Raw genomic sequence first — 27946 nt, 5'->3', positions numbered from 1 at the left:
TGGGTATGTCAGTTGACGTATGCCAAGTACTGGTCTTTTCAGTTAGAAAGTAGACCATTTGTGAGGATGTCGATAGTTCAGCGGAATTGTAGAATTTGAAGAGTCCCCAGGGTTTTATTCTTCTTCCTGGCCTTTTGGCTATACTTGTATTTAACCTTACGAAATAGAAGAAAGTTTCTACCAACACTTTACAAATATCCAAATAGAATTTTTCAAGTTTTCTTTTGATTACTTTCAGAGACATTCTGTTTCATCAGTTGGATATAGCCCTGAAGAGAAATTTGATTTTCCACTTTTTCTAAAGTTATTTAAAAGAATAGAAACAACTTTAATAACTTCCTTTTCCAATTGGATTCTGTTTTTAGAAGAGGTGAAAATTTTTTTCAAGGGTAATGCACTTCCTCTGTAGTGTAATTTGTCTTTGAAAATTGGATGCAACTAAAATTTTAGAATTTTTTTTTTTTTTTTTTTTTGAGACAGAGTCTCACTCTGTTACCCAGGCTGGAGTGCAATGGCACGATCTTGGCTCACTGCAACCTCTGCCTCCCAGGTTCAAGGGATTCTCCTGCCTCAGCCACCTGAGTAGCTGGGATTACAGGGTGCCACCATATCTAGCTAATTTTTTGTATTTTGTATTAAAACAATTTTTTATTAAAAAAAATTTTTTTTTAGGCTGGGTGCAGTGGCTCAAGCCTATAATCCCAGCACTTTGGGAGGCCAAGGTGGGAGAACTGCTTGAGGTCAGGTGTTAAAGACCAGCCTGGGAAAAAAAAAGAAAGCAAGAAAAGAGAAGAAGACCAGCCTGGGCAACATAGCAAGATCCTATCTCTAAGGAAAAAAATGTTTTAATGGAAGGTCCTATTTCTAAAAAAACAATAGTTATATTAACATTTTATTAATTTGGATCCCAGTATATTCAAAACAGGTTGGGATAATATTTGCTTTTCTATCAAAGGAGAGAAAGGTTTGCTAAATAATATAAAGGAGATTTCAGAAGAAATGTTTAACTTCAAAAGAAAATAATGTTCCTGCTATTATTAGTTGTTCGTAAATTTAAATATCCCCATTTTAGCTATTTTTTTGTTTGTTTGTTTGTTTGAGACATAGTTTCACTCTGTTGCCCAGGCTGGATTGCAGTGGCACAATCTTGGCTCACTGCGACCTCTGTCTCCCAGGTTCAAGAGATTCTTGTGCCTCAGCCCTTGAGTAGCTGGGATTATTGGCGCGGGCCACCACGCCCAGCTAGTTTTTGTATTATTAGTAGAGATGGAGTTTCACCATATTGACCGGGCTGGTCTCAAACTCCTGACCTCAGGTGATCCACCTGCCTCGCCTTCCCAAAGTGCTGGGATTACAGGCATGAACCTCCATGCCCAGCCACCATTTTAGCAAATTTTTACCTGTTTTTAGAATTGTGGAACCAAATATTTGCCAGTATTTTGCTTGTTGTTAATTTATAGTGCTTAGTGGACTTTTTTGTTTGTTTTAGTTTTGTTTTATCCTTACATGTTTTTATTTTTAAATATTTTGTAATTCATAATTGTGAATTGGTTCTTTTCCCTCTGAAAAGGATTATTGTTTAAAATTAAAATACTACATAGTTAATTAAACACTATTAGTTTTAGTACAGCTGTGTTTATTTAATATCACAACTATGTTTAATATAGAAAGTGAGATTTGGGGAAATATATTCTATGAGACATCTCTTCAATTTTAATATATTTAGTTATAAATTATGTAGTGAATAATGTAAGATGATAATGGACTCTATAAATTCTATCTGGAGCAGCTGTGGCTGATTTATAGATGTTAATGTTGTATGTGCAACATTGACAGCTGAGTTTGGGGTCCTGCATTTCTGCTGAGATAGTGCTTGAAAAATGCCTGGTACAGTGCTTGACCCATGTTGAGCACTGAATTGTTAGTTGAATCTTCTGCACTGAGTCCTGTGTAGGAGTTGGGTTTTAGTGGGTTTAGTGGGTTGTACTGGAGGGCAGTTGGATATAAATCTGCAGAATAAACTGGCTGGAAATAGCATATCTAGTTTAAATTGCTAGTGTTAACCTTACTTTTTTATAGATGATTTTTACCTTCAAAAAAATAATTTTAGTATCAAACTTTTACTAAATGACATGAACTGAACACCGTGCTAGGTACTCTGACAGAATACAAATGGAATAAAATTACAGTCCATACATTTGCTATGAAAGAGAAAGCATATCTGAGTGAGATTGCAACAACAATTGCAGCATACTCCAAAACACATCATCATCATAAAATGTTGTCCAAACTGGAATACGCAGGGCACTGACCATGGAAGGAACCCTGGAGTCACAGTCACAACACCTCTTTTTCATCCCTCATCATGCTACCTATTAGGTTCCCTGTAAAAGTCCCTTAATCTCTCTGAATGTTATTTTTGTTGTTATAATAACACCTGATAGTTGCACAGTCTTCCAGGATAATTGAATAATTGGTTTATGTAGCATATACTGTACTAGGCACTGGGAATGCATGGAAATCTATAAGATGGGATCCCTGTCCCTGAGTTGCTCATGCTGTTGTGTGAATACATGTATTATATGCTACACAAATGTTATAACAGACTTGTAAAATGCTTTGGGAACTCAAAAAAGAATATCTAATTCTGCCCATGGCTATTAGAATAGGCCTTTGAAAGATGGTGTGCTTGAACCAGACCTTGACAGACTAGTGAGAATTTGCCAGTTGGACAAAGAAGGGTAAAGGGCATTTCAGGAAGAGGGAAGATTAGATGTAAAAGATTAAAACTGGGAGAGTAAGGTATGTACTTGAAAAAATGTCTGATTAGGAGGCTGGCATGCAGTGTGTTGGAAAGAGTAGAGGGACTGGAGATGAGGCTGTAGAACTAAAATGGGTCACATTGTGAAAGAGATCGAATGGCAGTGTGGTTTAGTAATGGAGTATATGGACTTCGGAAAAAAACCTTGGTTCGAAACCTGGCTATGCCACTTATACCTTTGTGGTAAGATCAAATTTTTAACCTCCCTGAGTCTCCTTTTCCTTATTGCTAAAAGAAGAACTAATTATTTTTTATTTTTTGAGACAGTCTCACTCTGTTGCCCAGGCTGGAAGAACTGATGATAGTGATCTTACAGAGTTGTTAATCAAAACTACCAGTCACTTACCACATGCAAACTCTCAATAAATGATGGTTATAGTTATAAGAATTAGAAGTTTGGATTTTATTCTGTAGTCAATAGGAAGCTACTAAAGAGTTTTAAGCAAAGAAATATTTTAAGTAGAAATACATGTTTTAGAAACATAACTGTTGGCATGGATTGGAGCCAGGAGATAGAGTGGTGGCTGTGGAAATGTAGAGAAGGAGACTTAATTGTTCTTTAGAAGGTAGAATCATCAAACCTGATGATGGTGCTGTGTGGAATGACAGGGAGTTTCAGGGTTTCTGGCTTGAACAGTTGGTTGGATGGTGGGGTCCCATTTCCCGAGATAGGAAACTCAGAAGGGTAGAAAGTTTGTGGAGGAAGAAGAGGAGTTTAGTTCTAGACCCATTGATTTTGAGGTTCCTGCAGGCCATGTGTTTGGAGATGTTAAACAGGGATTTGGATATTGCATTTTGGAATTCAGAAGAGACGCCTGGCCTAGAGTCATGGACTTAAATCTGGCACTTGAATCCAGAGAAACAGACCCCATGAAGTAGGGAGAGATTTGAGAGTGAGGCAAGAAAGCTAAGCAGAGTCCCGAAGACATGCAACGTTGAAGGTTAACATTGAGAAAGGGAAGGAATTGTCAGAGGAGCTTGTGGAGGAATTGTCAGCGAATCAGATTGGAAGAGGAAAATGTAGTATCAGTACACTGAGACAGTGTTCAAGAAGGAAGATGTTGTCAACAGTTTGAATGCTGCTGAGGGATCAAACAAAAGATAGGACTTAAAATGTACATTGGATTTAGTGACAGAGATTAGTTACCATTTCTAGAGATGTTTTAGAGGCAGAAACCTCTGTAAACTTGGGGGGGTGTCTAGGAGTATGTGGGATGTGAAGTAACGGAGATAGTGTTGGCAATTCTTTCAAGTAGTTTAGCAGTGAGAAGGAGAAGAGAGGTTCAAGGGAATCGCTTGAGAGATTTCTGATCCAGTGGATTTGTGGCTGTGTGTGTAAGTTGTGAGATGGGACAGACGTGAATGTGTTTAAGTCTTTACAGGAAAAAACTGTTAGAGGGGGAGAGAATAATTGATAGTATAAACCCCTGAAGGGCATGGGCTCTAAACAACAGATACAGGAATTTTAAGAGTGGGGAGGAGGCAGGAGGCAAGGGAGCATAGTGAGTGTAGATGTCAATATCTTTGTTGATTTGGTGTGGGGAGTTGATGGAGTTCTAGTTAGAGACAGCAGGCAAGGGCTTTCATTGAGTGTAGTCAGTATAGAAACGCAGGGATTGAGAAGAGGGAGCACATTCGAAACAGTTGTGGAGAATGGGAGAGTAGTAAGCCAAGTAGGCAAACTCCATCAGTTTGCCGCCCATTTGAGGTTGAAAACCAAGAATTTAATAGCTATATTTATTTTATGTTTTTAGAGATGGGGTCTTGCTCTGTCGCCCAGGCTGGAGTGCAGTGGCACGATTATGGTGTGCTGCAGTCTTGACCTCCTGAGCTCAAGCGTTCCTTCCACCTCACCCTCCTGAGTAGCTGGGACTATAGGTGCCCACCACTATGCTCAGCTAATTTTTTTGTTTTTTGTGTAGAGACGGGGTCTCACTATGTTGCCCAGTCTGATCTCGAACTCCTAGGCTCATGTGATCCTTCTGCCTTGGCCCTGCCAAAGTGTTGGGATTACAGGCGTGAGCCCCTGTGCTTGGCCTTAATAGCTTATTCTGGCTTATAATTTCATTCAATATTGTTCATCTGCCTTGGTGCAGGCATAGAGGAGATGAAGAGTTGGTTTTATACAAGGTTGGTATTTACTAAGAATTTACAGCAGCGGCATAATCTTGGCTTACTGCAACCTCCACCTCCCAGGTTCAAGCAATTCTCCTGCCTCCACCTCCCAAATAGCTGGGATTACAGGCCCCTGCCACCACACTCAGCTAATTTTTGTATTTTTAGTAGAGACAGGGTTTCACCATGTTGACCAGGCTGGTCTGGAACTCTTGACCTCGTGATCTGCCCGCCTTGGCCTCCCAAAGTGCTGGGATTACAGACGTGAGCCACCGTGCCTGGCTGGGAGACAATAATTAAAATGAGAAGCCATGCTAGCTGAATAGGGTGGGAAGTGAAGAAAGAGGGAGGTGGATGGGCAGAGAGAAAGTGGTGTGGAGATCTCAGTGTGTTGGAATAACAAGTGTGATGGGAGTGGTCAAGGGAGAGGGTAAGCTGGGGGAATAGGATGTTGTAGGCAGGGTGGAATGTCAGAATTAATTTTTTCAGAGCTGGACCAGTTTGCACATCAGCAGTGTCCAGGGTGTGGCCAACCATTCCAGTAGATGGCTGAAGTGGCATAAAGTAAGTCATTGATCTCAGACATCTGGGTAAGGGATGGGTCTTCATTTGAGTGTTGAACATAGAATGGTGAAGAGGAAGACTTTTACATCAGGAGCCAGAGTCTTCAGTTTACATCCTGGAGGTCAGTAGATACTGATTATCTTATGGATCCTGATGACCTTGAGCCTCAGTTGAACAAGGGTTTTTACAAGGGAGTAAAGGAGGTGCAGGTGGGAAGCAACAGTGGGGAACAAAGCAGATGGCCATTCGACATGATGACCTTGATTGGGTGTGGGAAGATGAGCAGTACCTTCTTGAGAGGACAGCTGCGAGGCTTTGGGAGTTCCAGATAGCACATTGCTGGGGATTGGAAGGAGAACAGGAGTGAGGGGTTGTATTATGGAGGGAAAGGAAGCACTAGTTATGAGAGTGAAGATGAAATATAGAAGGAGTTTATATCTTGGACAGTGATTTGAGTATGATTCTGGCATGGGTACAGGGGCATTGCAGTTTAGTTGTGGCTTAGGAAGAGGCCCATTGTCTGTGATTTTTGTCTTCAGAGTGGGTGGCAGCAACTGTGTGGAACAGCAGCTCAATTACTTTGTCCAGTGAGGCGATGGGAGGTTACAGCGGACAGTGCCCAGTGCTAAATTCTGGTAAGGAGGAGGAGTTGGGGTGGCTGCTGACCTTCCATCTCTGCCTTTCTCCCTAAGGCTCAAGGCCTTATGGCATTCTGACTGATGTTTAGCTTTGTGGGGTTGCTTTTTGTGGTTGATCTGGTTCTGACTGATAATATAGATACACGATTCTAGCTTTGGAGTCTGAATGGACGATGATACTCTTGACTAAAAGAAGAGATAAAAGAGAAGGGACAGGTGTCCATGAAAACCCCAGGTTGAGATGCTCAGTAGGAGGGAAGTGTGTGTAAATACAGATTTGGGAGCCATCTGCATATAGGATTGAAGAAGCCATAGTATTCATATTGGAAAATTCTGTAATATTGACAAAAGGAAAAGGGCAAAGGACTGAACTCTCTGGGAAATGCCCCCAGAGAAAAATGGACCAATTAAAATGATTTCTTGAGATGATACGTATCAAGACATTTTCATGTATAAAACATTTTGAAATCTGTTTGATAGCTTATAGTCTTTTATCATATCTCAAAAATTGAGTTCCAAATAGTTTATTTTCTTAATCATTAAAACTTTTTTTGTTTTTAAATGGGAGACTTCTTGGATTCCACAGTGTGTACCCCTCTGTCCTTAAAGTATACTGAACATAATTAGCCTTTTTTTGATGACTCAGGATAGTTATTATAAATATCAGTTATTGAGTTGTAACTCAGGCTGGGCATGATGGCTCACGCCTGTAATCCTAGCACTTTGGGAGGCTGAAGCGGGCTGATCACTTGAGGCCAGGAGTTGGAGACCAGCCTGACCAACGTGGTGAAACCCTGTATCTACTAAAAATACAAAAAATTAGCCGGGTGTGGTGGTGCGTGCCTGTAATCCCAGATACTTGAGAGGCTGAGGCAGGAGAATTGCTTGAACCCAGGAGGCGGAGGTTGCAGTGAGTCCAGATCGCGCCACTGCACTGCAGCCTGGGTGACAGAGCAAGACTCCGTCTCAAAAAAAAAAAAAAAGATTATTCCTAATTTAATTCCATGCAACCCTTCCAGCCCTATTTGTACCAGTCCTACTCTGTCTCTTTCCCATTAAATCTAATTATCCCCCCTTCACTCCCCCAGATTTTCTACTCCAGTCAGCTATTCTGTTTCCCAAATATCCTCTGTACTTCCTCCCTCTCATAGTTGACCTGTCGTTTCTAGCTGGTGAAATCCTACTCAACCTTCAATGTACAACTCATATGACCACATCCTCTGGCGGACTTAGTCATTCTCTTATGTCTTCCAGAGCATTTAATGGATCACATACATCACATGATTCAAGAAATTACAGCTAGTTGCGGTGGCTCATGCGTAGTTATCCCAGCACTTTGGGAGGCCAAGGCGGGCAGATCACCTGAGGTCAGGAGTTGGAAGACCAGCCTGGCCGACATGGCGAAGCCCCGTCTCTTCTAAAAATACAAAAATTAGCTGGGCACGGGGGCGCACGCCAGTAATTCCAGTTACTTGGGAGGCTGAGGCCAGAGAACTGCTGGAACCTGGGAGGCAGAGGTTGCAGTGAGCTGAGATCATGCCTCTGCACTCCAGCCTGGGTTGACAGAGCGAAACTCTGCCTCAAAAAGAAAGAAAGAAAGAAATTACTTTACTTGTGATTTACTTTAATTACTGACCTGTCAATAAGCTGTGTTTTTCAAATTTTAGTACATATTGGAATTGTTTGAATATAAGAAGTTGAATTCTCAAGAAAGTTTGATTAACTAGGTTTGGGGTTGAGCCTAAGCTTCTGCATTTTTTAGGGCAAATACTTTTCGTTAATTCTGATGCGAGTTGTCCAAGGACCATAATTTGAGAAACCAACAACATAGTTAATGGATTCCGCCAGGGCAAGGGCCACGACTTACCTGCTTATGTATTTTCAGAGCCTGCCATGTAGATGATGCTAAATGAATGTTTCTAGAATGAAATAGAGTTTACTGGGGAAGGCCTTTCGGCATGTAATTTTTGAGTTGAGACCCAAGTTGTTGCAGAACCTTAAGAAAGGTTTTATCTTTCAAAGGTATACAAAATAGCACAAGACAACATTTCCCATGTGGTTTCCAAAATACTCCTGCTAAGGCATACTTTGTGGGAAAAGGGTTTGTTTGGTGGTCAGATACTTTTAGAAAATGGTGTCTGTTGGACCTGTGCCTTTCACCCTTCTCAAGACACACTAGCGGATAGAAGCTTTTGAGATGTTCTGTGGGGGAGAAACCCTTTTAATCTTTAAAACGTTTTGACAAAGCACTTTCCCTACCCTTTTTCCCCAGATAATGCCTTTTTAGAACCTGCAGAACTAATGTCTTGAGGTATTTTCTTTGGAAACTGCTCACGTAACCAAAAGTAGAACAGTAGGAGTTAACCCTTTATGTGTGATGATGACCTATAATTACCTAGAATTGGAGAGGCCACTCTGGGAAGTTTTAAGAAAAGAGATAAAGGATTAGGCAATATATAGGGAAAGACATTTTTCTATGGTAGGCTCTATGTTTGTATTTTGGTATAATTGCTCTAAATTGTCCTGGTCAGTTGTAAGTGTTAAAATAACTGTAGTATAGACAATAGCAGACAGGTTTGAGCATGGAAGGATTGAATTTGGCTAATGGCTACTGGAATGCAAAAGGTGGTATGAAGTCAAAGACAGTAGATGAAGGATCTGTAGGATCTGGTAACTAATTAAATCTGGAAAAACAACTTGGATATTTTAATTCAGAGGTCTAAGTGGACCATATACTTTTTGGACATATAGTTAGACTAAGGTGAAAAAAACATACTGTATTATTGACAGCTGAAAAGATGTATAACAACAGGGACTAGTTTCTGTAAGTTTTTAAATTTAAATTTTATTTTGTTTATATTTTATCTTTAACAGGATAAAATTTATTATAATATAGTTTGCCTTCTAAAAAGAGTCCATATAGAAATCATTAACTTAAACTGAATTCATACACAAACTTCAAATCACATCAGAAGTTTTTCCCTGGAAAAATTAGGTCCTCTTTTTTCAATAATTGGGGTTTGTTTATCAGAAATGACTTAGTGATAACAAAGCAAGAGACATTTTAATATTATTATACATTTAATTTAGACAATGGGGAAATTCCTTCACGCTACCTCATAATATAAAACAGGTTTATTAGGCCTTGAGAATCATAGAATATTTATACTTTTCATGTAAAATAGGAAACATAATTTTCCAGTCATTCATGCTAAACAGCAGGGTTAAAGTAGTGATCAGGAAGATTTTATTATAAGTTTTTTAAGTTTTAAAATAAGGTAGTTCTCACAAGACGTTTTGCAGTGCTCCCTTGGTAATGTTCATATTTAGTGAGCAGAAAAGAAAAGCTGAGAGAGTTAGGACTCTACTATTGAACCTGTTTCTTGAAAAAAAAAAAAAAACACAAAAACCGATAGTACAATTGGATGTCAGAAATGGTTATTAGAAAGCTAGGTAAAAACAGTACAGGTTGAGTATCCCTTATCTGAAATGCTTGGGACCAGAATTGTTTCAGAATTTGGATTTTTTTGGATTTAGGATATTTGCATATACATGTGAATTACCTTGGGGATGAGAGCCAGGTCTAGACACGAGATTCATTTATGTTTCATATACACCTTATAGTCCGAAGGTAATTTTATACAATATTTTTAATGATTTTTGTACAAGATACAAAGTTTTGAGCCATAGCATGAGGTCACATGTGGAATTTTCCATTTGTGGCATCATGTAAATGCTCAGAAAGTTTCAGCTTTTGGAGCATTTCAGATTTTGGATTTTTGGATGAGGGATGTTCAACCTGTATTTCCAAATACTTAAGATAGGGCCTTAATTTGTCTTCCTTTTTATTGTCTTTTCAGACAAATGACCATGGAAACAGTTGAATCCCAGCATGATGGAAATATAACAGCTTCTTTGACAGAGAGCAAGTCTGCTCATATGCAGACTCAGACTGGCCAAAATTCAATCCCTGCTTTAGCTCAGGTAGGCAATAGGCAGGCACCGTTGAAAGTCAAAATACATGGAAATGAGAATTAGGTGCAGATTCTGTTTTATTGCCATTGATCTTAAATTTTCCATCTTGGTTATCAGCCATTCTTGCTGATTTGATTGTGAAGAAAAGATACATATTGTGATTAGCCTTGCATTTTAACAGACATTCAGCAGTGCCCCATCTCCACTGCCACTACCACTATGGACAGAAAAACAAAAACCCTTCCGGAATATGTAATCCTCAAAGTATGATTTGAGAGGGTTGTTAATTCGAAATCGATACAGTTCTGATGTCCTTAGCTGTTAAGATGACAGAAATCTTACCATTTGCCCAGTATGTATTTGTCTCGATCATTACTTTCTTTTCAGTTAGGTCTCTAACTTTGAATTGGTTTCATTCAGAGAGCACCAGTATCAGTCAGTACCTGTTTCCAGATCCGAAAATTTATTTCTGAGATACCTATAAAAATATATAGCAAAAACAAACACATTTGTTTGTTCATCAAATATTTATTGAATGTCTGCTGTGTCTAATTATTCCAGATGCATGTGGATATGTAGTTTCGGGCCTTAAATATCTCATGGTTTGGTAGGGTAGACATATTTTAGCAATAACTCCAGTAGGGTAAGAAGTGCTGTAAAATACTATGTAGAAAATGAATAAGGCCTACAGAAGAGGGAGCAGCCAGCTGACTAGGAGTGTTTTACAGATCTCCTTTGAGCTAGACACAAAGGATGAGTAGGAGTCTGCCAGGTTGATAAGGTGAGGAAGCATATTCTAGGCAGAGTGAAGAGTGTGCATAGAGGCACAAAGCCAGGGCATGGGATGTTCAGGGAACTATGGGTATTGAGTTTAACTGGAGCCAGGTGTCTGGGTTGGGCAGTCCAGCTGGTGAAGGTAAGCAGAGGATTGTATACATTTCAGGGTTTAGAGTACGCTGTACTCTAAATAGTCCTGAAATATTTTCAGGTGCCCACCATATTTTCAGTTTAGACACTAGTAGCCATGTGGAGGTGGAATTGGAAGTCAGTGAGTCGGAAGTGAAGACACCATCAGGATGCCTGGTGGAATCAAGGTAGCGTGAGGTACAGAGCAGTGGTGAGACCTTTGTGGTATGTTAAAGGGAGAATAAAAAGGACCTGGTGGCTGACTGGAAGGCGTGGGGGGAACACCAGGCACTTCTTGGTTTATATTAGGTCAGACTGGTGTGAGAGCTCTCCTTTCCCATGCACCCAGCCTACTTTTCTTTCCTCTTTAAAGCTGCCAACACCCACTCGTTCCCTGGAGGTTTTCTGCGATGTTCTGTAGAGCTGTATCTCCCTAGCAACACCTTTTGTTACACTGAAAGACAGGCATGTAGGCCAGGCCTTTTGCTTAAACACACAAACACACACACACCCCCTCACACATGCACCCACCCTTGTTTAAAAAAAAAAAATGCATGTTCATTGTAGAAAATAAATATTACTAAAATGAAGAATATGAAAACTATCCATGATCTTAACATCCAGAGATTTAATCATTGTTAACATTTTGGTGTAGCTCCTTTAGTCTTTATTGTCTGTGTGAATCGAATAGAAAGCATATACTTTTTTTCATGATTTTGGGATTTTCCAGAATTTTTAGAGCTATGATTTCTGGTCAGTAATCTCCCTTTGCTGAAGTTGTAGTTGAAAGCACTTTTTTTTTTTTTCTCAGTAGAGACAAGTTCTCACTATATTGCCCAGGCTGGTCTCAGATTCCTTTGCAGAAGCTGTCCTTGCACCTCAGCTTCCCAAAGTGCCGGAATTATAGGCGTGAGCTTCTTGTACCCAGCCTGAAAATACATTTTATTCCTTCTGACTCTACTTCCCTCTGGGTGGGTCCTGGCTCACTAAGTTCTACAGATGCCTTTTACCTCAGAATTCTGGGGCTGAAGTCCCAGCAGTAGATTCCCATTATCTAAATATGGTAATTTGCAATTCTGAGGACCTTCAGGCTGGGTGACAGCCACATCTGTGAGCCTCACTCAGAAATTGCCAACAGGTGGCTGGGTGCAGTGGCTCATATCTGTAATCCCAGTACTTTGGGAGGCCGAGGCAGGTGGATCGCTTGAGGCCAGGAGTCCGAGACCAGCCTGGCCAACATGAAGAAACCCTGTCTCTACTAAAAATACAAAACTAGGTGGGTATGGTGGCACATGCCTGTAGTCCCAGCTACTCGGGAGGCTGAGGCACGAGAGTCTCTTGAACCCAGGAGGCCGAGGTTGCAGTGAGCCAAGATGGAGCCACTCCACTCCAGCCTGGGTGACAGAGTGAGACTCTGTCTCAAAAAAAAAAAAAAAGAAAAGAAAAGTTGCCAACAGGTTGAGTAATGTGGAGTCTGAAAAGTAGCCTTGGGTTTCTGAGGGCTTGGAATTGAATAGGAGTCCAGTGGACAGAAACTAGCTTAGAGAATAAAGAGGAGGGGAAGTGGAAATTGGAAGTATAGAGTCTTTTAAGAAACTTGTCTTGAAGTAAGAGAAAGATGGGTTTGTGAGACAAAAGGGTGAGAACTGGGATGTGGGAAATTTGGGAATGTTTTGAATAAAATGGAAGATTATAGAAACTTGTGAGAAGGCAGAATCAAGGAACTAGAAAAAACCTGTGTTTATGTTTGTAATGCTTCTTTAAAAATCTCAAATAATGTATGCTAATAAATATTGATAGTTATTAAATCTGGATAGTAAATTCATGGAGTTTTGCTGTTTTTCTATTTTCTGTTGTTAGAAGTATTTTTTGTTGTTGTTTTTGTTTTGTTTTGTTTTTGAGACGGAGTCTCATTCTGTCGCCCAGGTTGGAATGCAGTGTTGCAGTCTTAGCTCACTGTAACCTCTGCTCACTGCAACCTCCACCTCCCGGGTTCCAGCGATTATTATGCCTCAGCCTCCCGAGTAGCTGGGATTACAGGCATGTGCCACCATGTCTGACTGATTTTTGTGTTTTTAGTAGAGACAGGGTTATGCCATGTTGGCCAGGCTGGTTTTGAACTCCTGACCTCAAGTGATCCACCTGCTTTGACCTCCTAAAGTGCTGGGATTACAGGCGTGAGCCACTGCACCCGGCCTGTTTGAAGTATTTGATCCAACGGTAAACTATGGTTTTTGTCTTTCACATGTTAGAAATATAAAGAGATTAAGAAGTAATCTGTATGCTGACTCATGGATTATTTTATTTAAGAATTATCCTCCATACCATGCATGGATCGTGATTTTTTGAAGAATTAGAAGACAATTCTTAGCAGTCAGAATTTTCTGAACATAATTACTCATTTAAGTTCTTGTGACACCAGCAGCTGTTTGTTTATGAGTATTATTACTATCATACGATGTCATATATCTTATAAGGAGTAGGAAATCAAGCTGAACTCTATTAACCCTATGATGTATGCCAAAAGTGACTGACTCTTCTGAATTTCTGATGGCTTTATATTTACTTGCTGCTTGACTCATTTTTCTTCAAACTTAAGGATTGTAAATTTCCATATGTTTTAGATTTAAATTTGGTTGTATATAAAGAGGAATTTCTGACACCTTCCTTGTTTATATTATCAGATTATCAGTAAACAGTGTGGGAACAAAAGGTGTAAGCAGAACATTCAGTGCGTTTGATTCTCTGCATCTAATGTCATTTGATACTAGTTGTTTTGACTGCTCTGGCCTTTCCAGAGCTTCTGCTAATCAAGAATACACTCTGAAAATCATCAGAGACCTAGCAACTATTGAGCTTGGTCTTGGCTGTCAGGCCCCTGTTCTGCTGATGGATTGAGGTGAGGTGCAGGTACACCAAGGGAGACTGGAGTTTTGCTTTTCTATTTTATAACTTTGTAGTAATAAATGGAGCCTTTCTCTTCTGTTTGAAAACAAAATCACGGTGGTGGTAATGTCAAAAAGTTGGAAGCACGAGTTGCCATTAACAAATCCTGATAACTGGAGGTTAAATGTTGTCTTGGCTTTCTTCTTGTCTAAATTATTTTTATGCTGATTTATTTTTAATGGAAGCTGGTATTTATTAAGTACTTGTGTTGATATATAGGACTAGACCCACTGGATTCTGGTAAAACCTTTGATAATAAATTGGAGAGTCCATTTTTTTTTTTTTAATTATTATTATTATTTTTTTTGCTCTATCGCCTGGGCTGGAGTGCAGTGGCCCGATCTCAGCTCACTGCAAGCTCCGCCTCCCGGGTTCCCGCCATTCTCCTGCCTCAGCCTCCCGAGTAGCTGGGACTACAGGCACCTGCCACCTCGCCCGGCTAGTTTTTTGTATTTTTAGTAGAGACGGGGTTTCACCATGTTAGCCAGGATGGTCTCGATCTCCTGACCTCGTGATCCGCCCGTCTCGGCGTCCCAAAGTGCTGGGATTACAGGCTTCAGCCACCGCGCCCGGCCTGGAGAGTCCATTTTAAATAACCTGGCCAGGCGGAAATCTTTTCCAGAAATCAAAATGGTAAGAAGCAAAAATATTGTGTGTATAATACAAGTAGTTTTAAAATAGTGACACATCCTCTGGAAATAATATGGTTTTTAAATGGGTAATGGGAAGTTAAAACTTCTTTTGTTGTGAAAGACTTCAAACATACAGAAGAGTAGAAGAATGATTCCACGTACATATAAAGTTACTAATTGTTAAGATTTTGCTAGGCCAGGCATGGTGGCTCATGCCTGTAATCCCAGCACTTTGGGAGGCTGAGGCAAGAGGATTGCCTGAGCCCAGGAGTTCAAGACCAGCTTGAGATCCTGTCTCTATAATAAAAAATAAATTAATATAAAAAAAATTTTGCCAGGTGTGGTGGCATGCCCTTGTAGTCCCAGCTACTTGGGAGACTGAGACCAGTGGATTGCTTGAGCCCAGGAGCTCAAGGCTGTAGTGCACTGTGATCATGCCTACGAATAACCACTGCACTCCAGCCTGACAACAGAGCGAGACCTTGTCTCAAAAAAAAAAAAAAAAAAAAAAGATTTTGTAGCACTTGCCTCATCTATCTTCTTTTTTTCTTCTTGTCGCTGAAGTATTTTAAGCTGCTCAGCAGATCTCAGACATCATGTCATTTTACTCCTACTTACTTCTGGGTATACAAGTCTTAAAACATTATGGACATTTTCTTATATAACAAAATGTCATTATACCTAGTTAAGTATAATTAATATGCAATCCATATTCATTTCACAAATATATGATCTACTCTGAAGGCAGCAGAGTGGACACCTTGAACTTTTCTTGTTCCTAGACTCTTGGGAATTGATAACACTGCCATGAAGACCTAGGTGGGTGAGGTCATTCAGATGGAGCCAGTGGGAAGGATGTACCTTAAAAGTGACTTTCTGAAGTATCATTCCCCATAGCTGCTGATGAAGCCTGGAGGCCTCGACTCTGAAAGCTAAATAACTCTTCTTTATAAATGACCACTTCTCAAGGTTTCAGCAAAGATAGAAGGGAAAGATGAAAGGAGCAGCATCACAGGAGTCACGGTGGGGAAGGAAACTCTGGAGATTGTCAAGGTTGGCATACTGCCTCCAGAGAATTAGTTCTCATATAACACTTAACCTCTCCAAGGACCTCTGTATTTTTGGAAACAAGGAGACGCTAGGGAGGCAGAGAAAGCCACTAGGGAATGTTGTTCAGAGATTATACTCTCCTAATCAAGCTGAACTCTGTTAACCCTATGATGTTTGCCGAAAGTGACTAACTTCTGAATTTTTGATGGCTTCATATCTTATCCTTTCTTATCTTTTCCATTCTAAACGCACACTGTGTAAGGAGTCCCTCGGAATAAAGCAGCCCTAGCATGCCGTGGGGGATTGAAGTAGGAACGATTTAACAAGGGATACTTGGAAATATTGTCATGTGTGAGTTGTAAATTTTCTTTTTTAATCTAGTGGAAAATTGGAATGGCATTTCTCTGTTTTGGCCAGCTATGCCAAAAATCCATCTTCTTGGTTCCAGATAGGCCTAGGAAGGATGTAGATGGCAATCACAAAACAAACAAAAAATGAGCACACAAATAGAAAACCTCAAGCAACATTTTCTCCTGTTAATAGGGCAGCAACCTCATATTTGTGTATTAAAGATGGTCTGCATTATGTTAGGTTGATTTCATATAATTTTAGCTAAGTAGATCTAGTTACGGTCAGTGTTTTATTGAATCTTGTATTTTAGTTTCAGTATATTAATTTTCTTAAGTGAGGGACTCTTACTGAAGGAGAAAAGTGTTCCTGCTAAGATTTTGAAATAGAGCCGGGCGCGGTGGCTCACGCCTGTAATCCCAGCACTTTGGGAGGCCGACGTGGGCGGATCACGAGGTCAGGAGATAGAGACCATCCTGGCTAACACGGTGAAACCTAGTCTCTACTAAAAATACAAAAAAAAAAATTAGCCGGGCGTGATGGCGGGCGCCTGTGGTCCCAGCTGCTTGGGAGGCTGAGGCAGGAGAATGGTGTGAACCCAGGAGGCGGAGCTTGCAGTGAGCCGAGATTGCGCCACTGCACTCCAGCCTGGGTGAGACCAAGACTCTCGAAAAAAAAAAAAGATTTTGAAATAAAAATTTCTGTTTTACTGTTGATTTTTTCACTATTGCTCCTTATTTTTATGTATTCTTTCCCCTGGCTGTTTTTCATTGTTCATATTTTATCTGTTACATAGAACATTTGTATTGTTAGAATTATCTATAAAAATGAACAAAGGTTGGCAGAAAAAGGAAGAGAGTAAATTTTTTTCAATTAATGCTAAATCTGTATTATAGAATGTTCCTTAACCAATTCAGAAAAACCCACTACTTTGAACTGTAACTCATTATTGAGGGTAATTCAAGGTTCAGAGGCCATAATAAAAAGTAACTCGTGAACTGTTAGTAACCAACTTTTTTCAACTTCAACAAGAATTTGTTATGTATCTGTGCTCACATTTTGATAATTTTGTATATAATAGTATATTTCTTTAAAGGTTAGTTTTTGGCTTTAGAATACGCTTTTTTGTTTTCATTCCAGTGTATTGAAGGTGACAGTACTTTGCGTTAAATAAATTTTGGGGCCGGGCGTGGTGGCTCAAGCCTGTAATCCCAGCACTTTGGGACGCCGAGACGGGCGGATCACGAGGTCAGGAGATCGAGACCATCCTGGCTGACACGGTGAAACCCCGTCTCTACTAAAAAATACAAAAACTTAGCTGGGCGAGGTGGCGGGCGCCTGTAGTCCCAGCTACTGGGGAGGCTGAGGCAGGAGAATGGCGTAAACCCAGGAGGTGGAGCTTGCAGTGAGCTGAGATCCGGCCACTGCACTCCAGCCTGGGCGACAGAACGAGACTCCGTCTCAAAAAAAAAAATAAATAAAATAAAATAAATAAATAAATAAATAAATAAATAAATTTTGGTGTTTCAGAGGTAATTTCAGGAAGTATAAATCAGTCAGAGTCAAATTTCAGAAAAAGAGTTTGGTTTTATACTTACAATAAAAATGCAAACAAATTTATTTTAGTGTTTGGGAGACTGTTAAAGATTTTTCTGTAATTTGTAATGATTTTCTATGAAGTTTGGATACTCATAGAAAATGTTCACGTTCCCCTTCTTAATTTTACTAATGTGTAGTTTGTCACTAGCAGTAATGAAAAAATAACTCAGCATAAATACAGTTATTCCTTTTGCCTTTTTCTGTATGATTTTCTTTTTTTTTTTTTTTTTTTTTTTTTTTTTTTTTTTTTTTTTGAGACGGAGTCTCGCTCTGTCGCCCAGGCTGGAGTGCAGTGGCCGGATCTCAGCTCACTGCAAGCTCCGCCTCCCGGGTTCACGCCATTCTCCGGCCTCAGCCTCCCGAGTAGCTGGGACTACAGGCGCCCGCCACCTCGCCCGGCTAGTTTTTTGTATTTCTTAATAGAGACGGGGTTTCACCCTGTTAGCCAGGATGGTCTCGATCTCCTGACCTCGTGATCCGCCCGTCTCGGCCTCCCAAAGTGCTGGGATTACAGGCTTGAGCCACCGCGCCCGGCCTGATTTTCTTTAGTAAAAGAGTAAGCTGCGAGGATGGAAAAATGGGGAGTCATTGTTTAATGGGTATAGAGTTTCATATTTGCAAGATAAAAAGTTCTGGAGATCTGATTAACAATAATGTGAATATGCTGAACACTACAAACGACACTTAAATAATGAATATGTTGTGTGTCTTTTACCACAATAAAAGACAATGAATAACAAAAAAAAATAGGCTAGACGTTGAAATTTGGAAAAAGAAACATTAATTTTATAGTTTCTTTTTTGAGTAAGACTTAGGGATTCTTTTCTTTTCTTTTTTTTTTTTTTTTGTTGTTGTTGTTGAGACAGAGTCTCGCTCTGTCACCCAGGCTGGAGTGCAGTGGCGCAACGTCAGCTAACTGTAACCTCCACCTCCCAAGTTCAAGTGATTCTCTTGCTGACTCAGGCTCCTGAGAGCTGAGACTACAGGTGCATGCCACCACGCCTGGATAATTTTTCCTTTTTCCTTTCCCCTTTCCTTTCTCCTTTCCTTTTCCCTTTCCTTTCCTTTTTTTCTTTGAAGATGGAGTCTTGCTCTATTGCCCAGGCTGGAGTGCAGTGGTGCGATCTCGGCTCACTGCAACCTCTGCCTCCCGGGTTCATGCCATTCTCCTACCTCAACCTCCTGAGTAGCTGGGACTCCAGGCTCCTCCCACCACGCCCGGCTAATTTTTTGTATTTTTAGTAGAGATGGCGTTTCACCGTTTTAGCCAGGATGGTCTCAATTTCTTGACCTCATGATCCGCCTGCCTCAGCCTCCCAAAGTGCTGGAATTACAGGCGTGAGCCACCATGCCTGGCCACCTCTTTTCTTTTTTTTAAGAAACAGAGTCTCACTCTGTCACCCAGGCTGGAGCACAGTGGCATGATTGTGACTCACTGCAGCCTCAGTCTCTTGGGTTCCAGTGATATTCCTGCCTCAGTCTCCTGGAGTAACTAGAACTACAGGTGTATACCACTACGCTTAGCTAACTTTTAAATTTTTTGTAGAGATGGGGTCTCGCTGTCTTGCTCAGGCTGGTCTTGAACTACTGGCCTCAAGTGATCCTCCCTCTTCAGCTTCCCAAAATGTTGGCATTACAGGCGTGAGCCACTATGTTTAGCCAGAGATTGTTTTCTTTGCCTTATTTTATCGTTTGTTATTTATAACCCTTGTAAATCCCAGACTATTAAGAATTATATTTGGAAAACAGAGGCTTTGGGAAATTTCTGCTTCATTGAATAGTTGTGACGACATCTTCATAGTGCTCTTCACAAATGTGGATTTTGTAGTCCTATCAGAGATAAAACTGTAGTGGTTTTCTTAAAAGGTAGAGGGGAGAAAAGCCTGGTTATGGTATTGAATGTATTAGGTAGAGACAATATTAAATGAAGAAAATAGACATAGTTCAGGAAAAACACTTGTCTTTAAACAGATTTCATTCAGAAGTAGACCTCTGTTTTGGCAGATAATAACTATTTTCCTTTAAAACAATGCATATAAAGATGCAACAACAACAAAAACTACAGTCAGTATCCCTGATGAACATAGGTACAAAATACTAACAAACCAAATTCAACAGCATATTAAAAAGATCATTAACAGTGATCAAGTACCATTCATTCCCAGGGATGCAAGGATGGTTCAACATATGCAAATCAGTAAACCTGATACATCACATCAACAGAATGAAGGAAAAAGACCATATCATCATCGCAACATATGCATAAAAAGCGTTTGAAAAATTCAATATTTCATTATAAAAACTCTCAACAAATTACATAAAGAAGGGATGTACCTCAATGCAACAAAGGCAATATATGACACACCCACAACTAACATGCTGAATGGAGAAAGGTTGAAAGCTTTTTCTCTAAGATCTGGAATAAGACAAGGATACCAGGCCAGGTGTTGTGGCTCACACCTGTAATCCCAGCACTTTGGGAGGTTGAGGCAGGCAGATCGCTGGAATCCGGGAGTTAAGAGACCAGCCTGGGCAACACGGTGAAACCCTGTCTCTACCAGAAAACATACAAATATTAGCTGGTCATGGTGGCGCACACCTGTAAGTCCCAGCTACTTGGGAGGCTGAGGTGGGAGGATGGCTTGAGCCTGGGAGGCACAGGTTGCAGTGAACCAAGATCATGCCCCTACACTCCAGCCTGGGTGGCAGAGCCAGACTCTGTCTCAAAAAGAAGAAAAAAGAAAAAGACACGGATGCCCATTTTTGCCACTTCTATTCAGCGTTGTACTGAAAGTCCTAGCCAGAGCAATTAGACAAAAGAAAGAAAGAAAAGGCAACTGAATTGGAAAGGAAGAAGTCAACTTGTCCCTGTTCACAAATGACATGATCTTACATCTGACACGACCTTTAAAAAAAAGGAACGAAAATTAGAAAACCTTAAAGATGCCACCAGAAAAACCTGTTAGATCTAATAAATGAATTCACTGAAGTTGCAGGATATGAAATCAACTTATAAAAATCAGTATTGTTTTTATCTACTAATAGTGAACTACCTGGAAAAAAATATCAAGAAAACTCTATTTACAATAGCTATGAAAAAAATACTTAGAAATAAATTTAAGCAAGGAGGTGAAATATCTCTACATTGAAAACTATAAAAAACATTGATGAGAGAAATTGAAGGAGACACAAATAAATGTTCATGGATTGGAATAATTAGTATTGTTAAAATGTCCACACTACCCAAAGCAGTCTACAGATTCAGTGCAATCCCTATCAAATATCAATGACATTCTTCACAAAGATAGGGAAAAACGGTCCCCAAATTTATACAGAACCACAAAAGACCCCAAATAACAAAAGCAATCTTGAACCAAAAGAACGAAGCTGGAACCCCTGCCATGGCCAGTCCGTTGCAGGGTATCCTGCAGCTGCTACAGACCCAGAAGCGGGCTGCTGAGGTTTCCAAGGCCCACAGGCGGATGGACGGGGGACTGAAGCAGGCCAAAGAAGTAGCTTAGGCTGAAATTGAACAGTGCCAGCTGCAGAGGGAAAAAGAGTTCAAGGCGAATGAAGCTGAAGTACTGAAGTGGAAAAGGAGGCCCAGGAGAAAAGATGATCATCCTCCAGATCTGCTTCTGGCAGAACAAGGAGGAAGTCTTGAACAACCTCGTGGCCTTTGTCTGCAACATCCGGCCAGAAACCTATGAAAACTGCTGCGTAAATGGGTAGGAGAAGAAAAAAGCACCTGTTCTATGAATTGGCATTTTAGATGCTGTCATGGAATATGAAGTTTCAACATAGCTCTAGTTATATTCTTATGGAAAGGCATTAAATTATTTCTGTATATTATGTAATAGGTCCCTCCCCTTTTTGGAGAGTAACAAATGCAGTTTTTTTTCCCCCCAGACTGAGAACTTATCTAAAGATTTCGTGTTTCCTAGAAAATTAAATTGGTATATGTTGTCTATTTTCGTATACTTTTTGGTTCAAGCAACATATATGTCAGTGTTGACATTTTCTTTCTTAGATCTAATTAAACAAAACCAATTTTTTTGAAGAAAGAAAGGGATTAAATAATTTTCCCCACTAATGCATTACTGAATTTGCCAGGGCTTTATCTATGAAAAAGTAATAAATACTTATTTGTAACCTGTGTGAAGCAACATTCAGCCTTAATCTATTCCTGCTAATGGTTAGAACAACAATATTGGTATAATTGTTTGGGCTGCTTTTAGTTTCTGTTAATCATGTTTACTAGATTATAGAACTTAAGAACTTGTTACACGTTATTACTTGGTGTACTGATAATCATTTGAAAGTCAAGACTCTTTGTCTTGCGGAAAAAAAAAAAAAAAAGAGAACAAAGCTGAAGGCATAACACCACCTGACTTCAAAATACACTATAGAGCTATAGTAATTAAAACTGCATGGTACCAGCATGAAAACAGATACATTGATCAATGGAACAGAATATAAAGTCCAGAAATAAAACCATGCGTTTACTTACAGCCAACTTATATTCAACAAAGATGGCAGGACCACACAATGGGGAAAGGGCCATTTCCTTAATAAATGATGTTGGGAAAACTGGATATTCACATGCAAAAGAATGAAATTAGGCCTTTGTCTGTCACCATAAACAAAAATCAACTCTTGAAAATGGATTAAATATGAGACCCCAAACTATGAAACTACTACAAGGAAACAGGAAACTTCTTGACATTAGGCCAATGAGTTTTTCGATACGACCTTAAAAGCACAGGCAACATAAGCAAAAATGGACTCACAGTATTATGTCAAACTATAAAGCTTCCCCATAGCAAAGGAAACATTCGACAGAGTGAAGAGGGAACCTACAGAATGGGAGAAAATATTTGCAAACTATACATCTGATAAGGGGTTAATATCCAAAACACAAGAAGGACTCAAACAACTCAATAGTAAGAAAACAACCTGACTTTCTAAAAATCTGCAAAAGACCCGAATAGACTTTCCTCAAAAGAAGACATAAAAATGGCCAAGTACAGTAGTTCATCACTTAACAACAGGTATACATTTTGAAAAATGTGTTGTTAGGCAATTTCATCTTTTTTTTTCCCCCTTCTGATCCAACAGAACCAATGGTATAGTTATTTCATCTTTGTGCAAACATCTAGAGTGTACTTAAACAAACCTAGATGGTATAGTATAGCCCACTACATACCTAAGCTGTATGGTACAGCCTATTATTCCTGGGCTGCAAACCTGTACAGGATGTGATTATACTGAATACTATAGGCAATTGGAGCACAATAATAAGTATTTGTGTATCTAAACATAGGAAACATACAGTAAAAATACGGTATCAAAGATAAAAATGGCGCATCTGTATAGGGCACAAAACCATAGTGGAGCTTGCAGGACTGGATGTTGTCCTGGGTGTGCCAGCGAGTGGGCGGTGAGGGAATGTGAAGGCCTCGGACATTATTGTACACTACTGTAGACTATCTTTTTTTTAATAGAGTTTTGCTCTTTTGCCCAGGCTGGAGTACAGTGGCACAATCATAGTTCACTGCCGCCTCAAACTCCTGGGCTCCAGTGATCCTCCTGCCTCAGCCTCTCAAGTAACTGGGACTACAGGCACATGCCACCATGCCTGGCTAACTTACTTTATTTTTTTGCTATTGTAGACTTGATAAACATTGTACACTTAGGTTATACTAAATTCATAAAACATCATTTCTTCAATAAATGAACTGTAGCTTACTGTAGATTCTTTATTTTTTGACTTTTGTAATAACACTTAGCTTAAAACACAAACAGCTGCATAAAAATGTTTTTTATGCTTGTTCTATAAACCTTTTCTGTGTTTGAAATTTTTTATTTTTTACTTTTAAACTTTTTTGTTAAAAACTGAGACACAAACACATATGTTGGCCCAGGCCTGTATAGTGTCAGGATCATCCATATTGCTGTCTTCCACCTTCACATCCTGTCCCATTGGGGGGTCCTCAGGGAAAGAACACTCATGGAGCTGTCATCTCTTATAACAGTGCCTTCTTCTGGATACTTCCTGAGAAACCTGCCTGAGGCTGTTTTACAGTTAACTTTTTAAAATAATTTGAAGTAAAATAATAATAAAAAATACAATAAATACATAAACCGGTAACAGTCATTTATTATTCAAGCATATGTACTGTACATAATTGCATTGCTATGCTTTTATATAAGTATGAGACAGGGTCTCGCTCTGTTGCCCATGCTGGTGTGTGGTGATGGGATCTCGGCTCACTGCAACCTCCACCTCCCGGGTTCAAGCTATTTGCATGCCTCAGCTTCCTGAGTATGGGATTACAGTCGCGCATTACCAGGCCTGGCTAATTTTTATGTTTTTAGTACAAAATTTCTCTACCAAAAATACAAAAATCAGCAGGTGTGGTGGTGGGTGCCTGTAATACCAGCTACTCGGGAGGCTCAGGCAGGAGAATCGCTTGAACCCAGAGGCGGAAGTTGCAGTGAGTCAAGATCACACCACTGTACTCCAGCCTAGGCAACAGAGTGAGACTCTGTCTCACCAAAAAAAAAAAACAAAAAAAACCTCAACATTATTAATCATCAGGGAATTGCAAATCAAAACTACAATGAGATATCACCTTCCTCCTGTTAGGTTGGTTATTATCAAAATGACAAAAGATAACAGGTGTTGGCAAGAATATGGAGAAAAGGGAACACTTATACACTGATGGTGGGAATGTAAATTAGTATAGCCATTATGGAAAACAATACGAAGGTGCCTCCAGATATTAAAAATAGAAGTACCAGATGATCCAGCAATTTCACTACTGAGTATCTATCCAAAGGAAATGAAAGCACTGTGTGGAAGAGATATCTGCACTTCCGTGTTTATTGCAGCACTATTCACAATGGCCAAGATATGGAATCAGCCTCAATACTCATCAGTGGATGAGTGGATAAAGAAAGTATGGTATGTATACACAATGGAATACTATCCAACCATAAAAAAGAATAAAGTTGTGTCATTTGCAACAAGATGGAGGCATCTGGAAGACATTCTGTTAAGTGAATAAGCCAGGCCCAGAAAGACACATACTGCATGATCTTACTCGTGTGGAGTCTAAAACGTTCTCATAGAAGTAGAGAGTAGAATGGTGGTTAGCAGAGGTGGGGGTGCTTAGTTAGAGGGAAGGGTGGGGAAATGTTGGTCCAAGAGTATATAATTACAGTTGGGAGGAATGTGTTCAAGAGAGCTATCATACAGCATGGTGACTATAGTTAAGGACAATGTATTGTTGAAAAATGCAGAGGTAGTTGAATGTTAATAATGTTCTAACCACAAAAACAACTACGTGAGGTAATGCTATTGTTAATTAGCTAGATTTAACTTTTCCACAACTTATATATACTCCAAAACATCATGTTATACGTGATACATGCAATTTTTTCTGTCAATTCAAAATGTAAAGAACATCTGAAAGGTATATCTCTAACTTCCACATGCTTTCCTTGCCCAGTCTTTCTCTCCTGCTTGTCTCTCTGCCTATCAGTGTGAGACACCCTCTCTAGGAAGCTGCTGTCATCCTTTACAAAGAAAGAGTCCAGAATCTAAAATCTTACACAGGCTGCTTCAGGCAGTACTGAAGCCTGGGTTTCTCAGAGGCCATAGTAGAGGCCAGTTGTAGCAAATTTGGTTGAAAAAGCAGGAATTATTTTAAGTTTTTCTAACCACCTGAGCTCAATTTGCCCAGTTGTGAGATTAAACACTTTCTTAGGGCAACAGTAAACCATGGCCACCAGAAAGTAAAATCAAATACAAAATAATAATTAATGGGCGAGGAGCAGTGGCTCATGCCTGTAATCCCAGCACTTTGGGAGGCCAAGTCAGGAGGATTGCTTGAGCCCAGGAGTTCAAGACCAGCCTGGGCAACAAAGTAAGACTCCATCTCTACAAAAAAAAAAAAAAAAGAAAAAATTAGCCAGGCATGGTGGCACTTGCCTGTAGTACTGTCTACTAAGGAGGCTAAGGTGGAAGGATCTCTTGAGCCCTGGAGGTTGATTGAAGCTGCAGTGATTCATGATCATGCCACCACACTCCAGCCTGGGTGACAGAGCAAGACCCTGTCTCAAAACAACAAAAAACAAAAAAACAAAATAGAGAACAAAAATAATAAATGTGTGCATATTTACTATTGGATATGGTAATATACCATGGTAGGTATTACCTTTGTAAGTTGGTCTCCACTGTCTTTTGTTCCTAGAGCTTTCTCATTTTCTCATCTCCAAGGGCTTGTTTACTGCTTCATACATAAAAAGAGGCCAGGTATGATGGCTCATGCCTGTAATGCCAACACTTTGGGAGGCTGAGATGAGAGGATTGCTTGAGCACAGGAGTTCAAGACCAGCCTGGACAACATAGGGAGAACATGTCTCTACGAAAAATCAAAAACTTAGGCCAGGAGCAGTGGCCCATATGTGTAATCCCAGCACTTTGGGAGGCTGAGGCAGGCAGATCACCTGAAGTCAGGAGTTCGAGACCAGCCTGGCCAACAACATGGTAAAACCCTATCTCTACTAAAAATACAAAAAATTAGCCAGGCTTGGTGGTGGGCACCTGTAATCCCACCTACTCGGGAGGCTGAGGCAGGAGAATCGCTTGAACCCGGGAGGCGGAGGTTGCAGTGAGCTGAGATCGCACCATTGCACTCCAGCCTAGGTGACAACAGTGAAACTCTGTCTCAAAAAACAAAAACAAAAACAAAACCAACAGTTAGTTGAGTGTGGTGGCATGCACTTGTAGTTCAAATTACTCAGGAGGCTGAGGTGGGAGGATTGCTTGAGCCTGGGAAGTTGAGGCTACAATGAGCCGAAATTATGTCACTGCACTCTAGCCTGGATGACACAGCAAGAACCTATCTCAAAACAAAATAAACAAAAAGAGCCCTAATTTATACATATATACTCGGTTTGAATTAAATTTAGCTTGTTTACTTAAAACTAGTGTTGAAGGTATTTTTCATACTATATTTTAATACTAAAGTTGATACTAATTTTATGCAGTTTTAAGTATTAAGACTAATCATTTGTCTTTGCTTTCTTTACCTAAAACATGGAAAATACTAGATTAAATGAGATGATTTGTGTGAAGCACAAGCAGAGTTTGGCATCTGGTCAATGTGCAATAAATGCTTGCTTTTATCCTCATAGTGACCTGCCTTGATCTTAAAATTAAAATGGTAGTAATTAGGTTTTAAGATGAAGTGGCTTATGCTGGTTTTAAAATATATTGTATTCAGAATCCTTTGTAAGTAACTATGTTTTCTTGTAACATTGTAATCTACTATGCTTAGTAGGCCTCCAGAGGGTATAGAGGAGAAAAGCTAATTTTTTATATTTGTTTTATAAGCAAAGTTCCAGGATGTCAGGAGCTTGCTTAAAATGGTTATGTTTTATGCTTCTTAATTTAGGTACTTTAGATTTCTCCTAGATATTTTAGAACATTGCAGGTCATTTTGGGCATAAAAATCTACAATATAATTTGTAACTATTTCAGATTTCATGGTAAGACCAAACTGTGTTATAATTTTTGTAAGGAGCTAAACTCTTAGACTTTACTATTTATGTACTCTGACCGTTGGACTGGAACTGAAAACAACTTAAAGATGCAATTTGGCCTGGCTGTGTTAAATTAGTCTGCTTTGCATTGCTATAAAGGAGTACCGGGCTGGGGCAGTGGCCCATGCCTATAATTCCAGCACTTTGGGAGCCTGAGTTGGGTGGATTTTTTGAACTCAGGAGTTCGAGACCAGCCTGGCCAACATGGTGAAACCCCCTCTCTACCAAAAAAATACAAAAATTAGCTGGGTGTAGTGGCAGGTGCCTGTAATCCCGGCTACTCCAGAGGCTGAGGCAGAAGAATCACTTGAGCCCTGAATGTGGAAGTTGCAGTGAGCCAGATTGCACCACTGTTTTCCAGCCTGGGCCACAAAGCGCGGCTCCATCTCAAAATAAATAAATAAAATAAAAGGAAAAGAAATACCTGAGGCTGGATAACGTATAAAGAAAAGAAGTTTGGGCCGGGCGCGGTGGCTCAAGCCTGTAATCCCAGCACTTTGGGAGGCCGAGACGGGCGGATCACGAGGTCGGGAGATCGAGACCATCCTGGCTGACACGGTGAAACCCCGTCTCTACTAAAAACTACAAAAAACTAGCCGGGCGCGGTGGCGGGCGCCTGTAGTCCCAGCTACTCGGGAGGCTGAGGCAGGAGAATGGCATGAACCTGGGAGGCGGAGCTTGCAGTGAGCTGAGATCCGGCCACTGCACTCCAGCCTGGGCGACAGAGCGAGACTCCGTCT

General features: G+C 40.1%; 1 protein-coding gene and 1 pseudogene across 9 annotated transcripts in view; both read left to right on the top strand.

Moving 5' to 3' along the window:
* CREM (cAMP responsive element modulator) overlaps positions 1-27946 on the top strand; it is an 87856-nt gene that overhangs the window by 11609 nt on the left and 48301 nt on the right. For 5 of the 9 annotated variants that reach the window (XM_025396681.1, XM_025396701.1, XM_025396677.1 and 2 more), the window contains one exon: positions 9999-10122. The exons of the other annotated variants lie outside the window; for them this stretch is intronic. In XM_025396681.1, coding sequence (XP_025252466.1) covers positions 9999-10122 — 124 coding nt within the window. The remainder of the gene's footprint in view (positions 1-9998; positions 10123-27946) is intronic. 9 annotated transcript variants of the gene reach the window in all.
* Positions 20996-21326, top strand: LOC112631481 (annotated as a pseudogene).

Source organism: Theropithecus gelada, chromosome 9, assembly GCF_003255815.1.
Source record: "Theropithecus gelada isolate Dixy chromosome 9, Tgel_1.0, whole genome shotgun sequence".
Lineage (NCBI taxonomy): Eukaryota > Metazoa > Chordata > Mammalia > Primates > Cercopithecidae > Theropithecus > Theropithecus gelada.
This window is presented reverse-complemented; position numbering and strand designations above follow the sequence as displayed.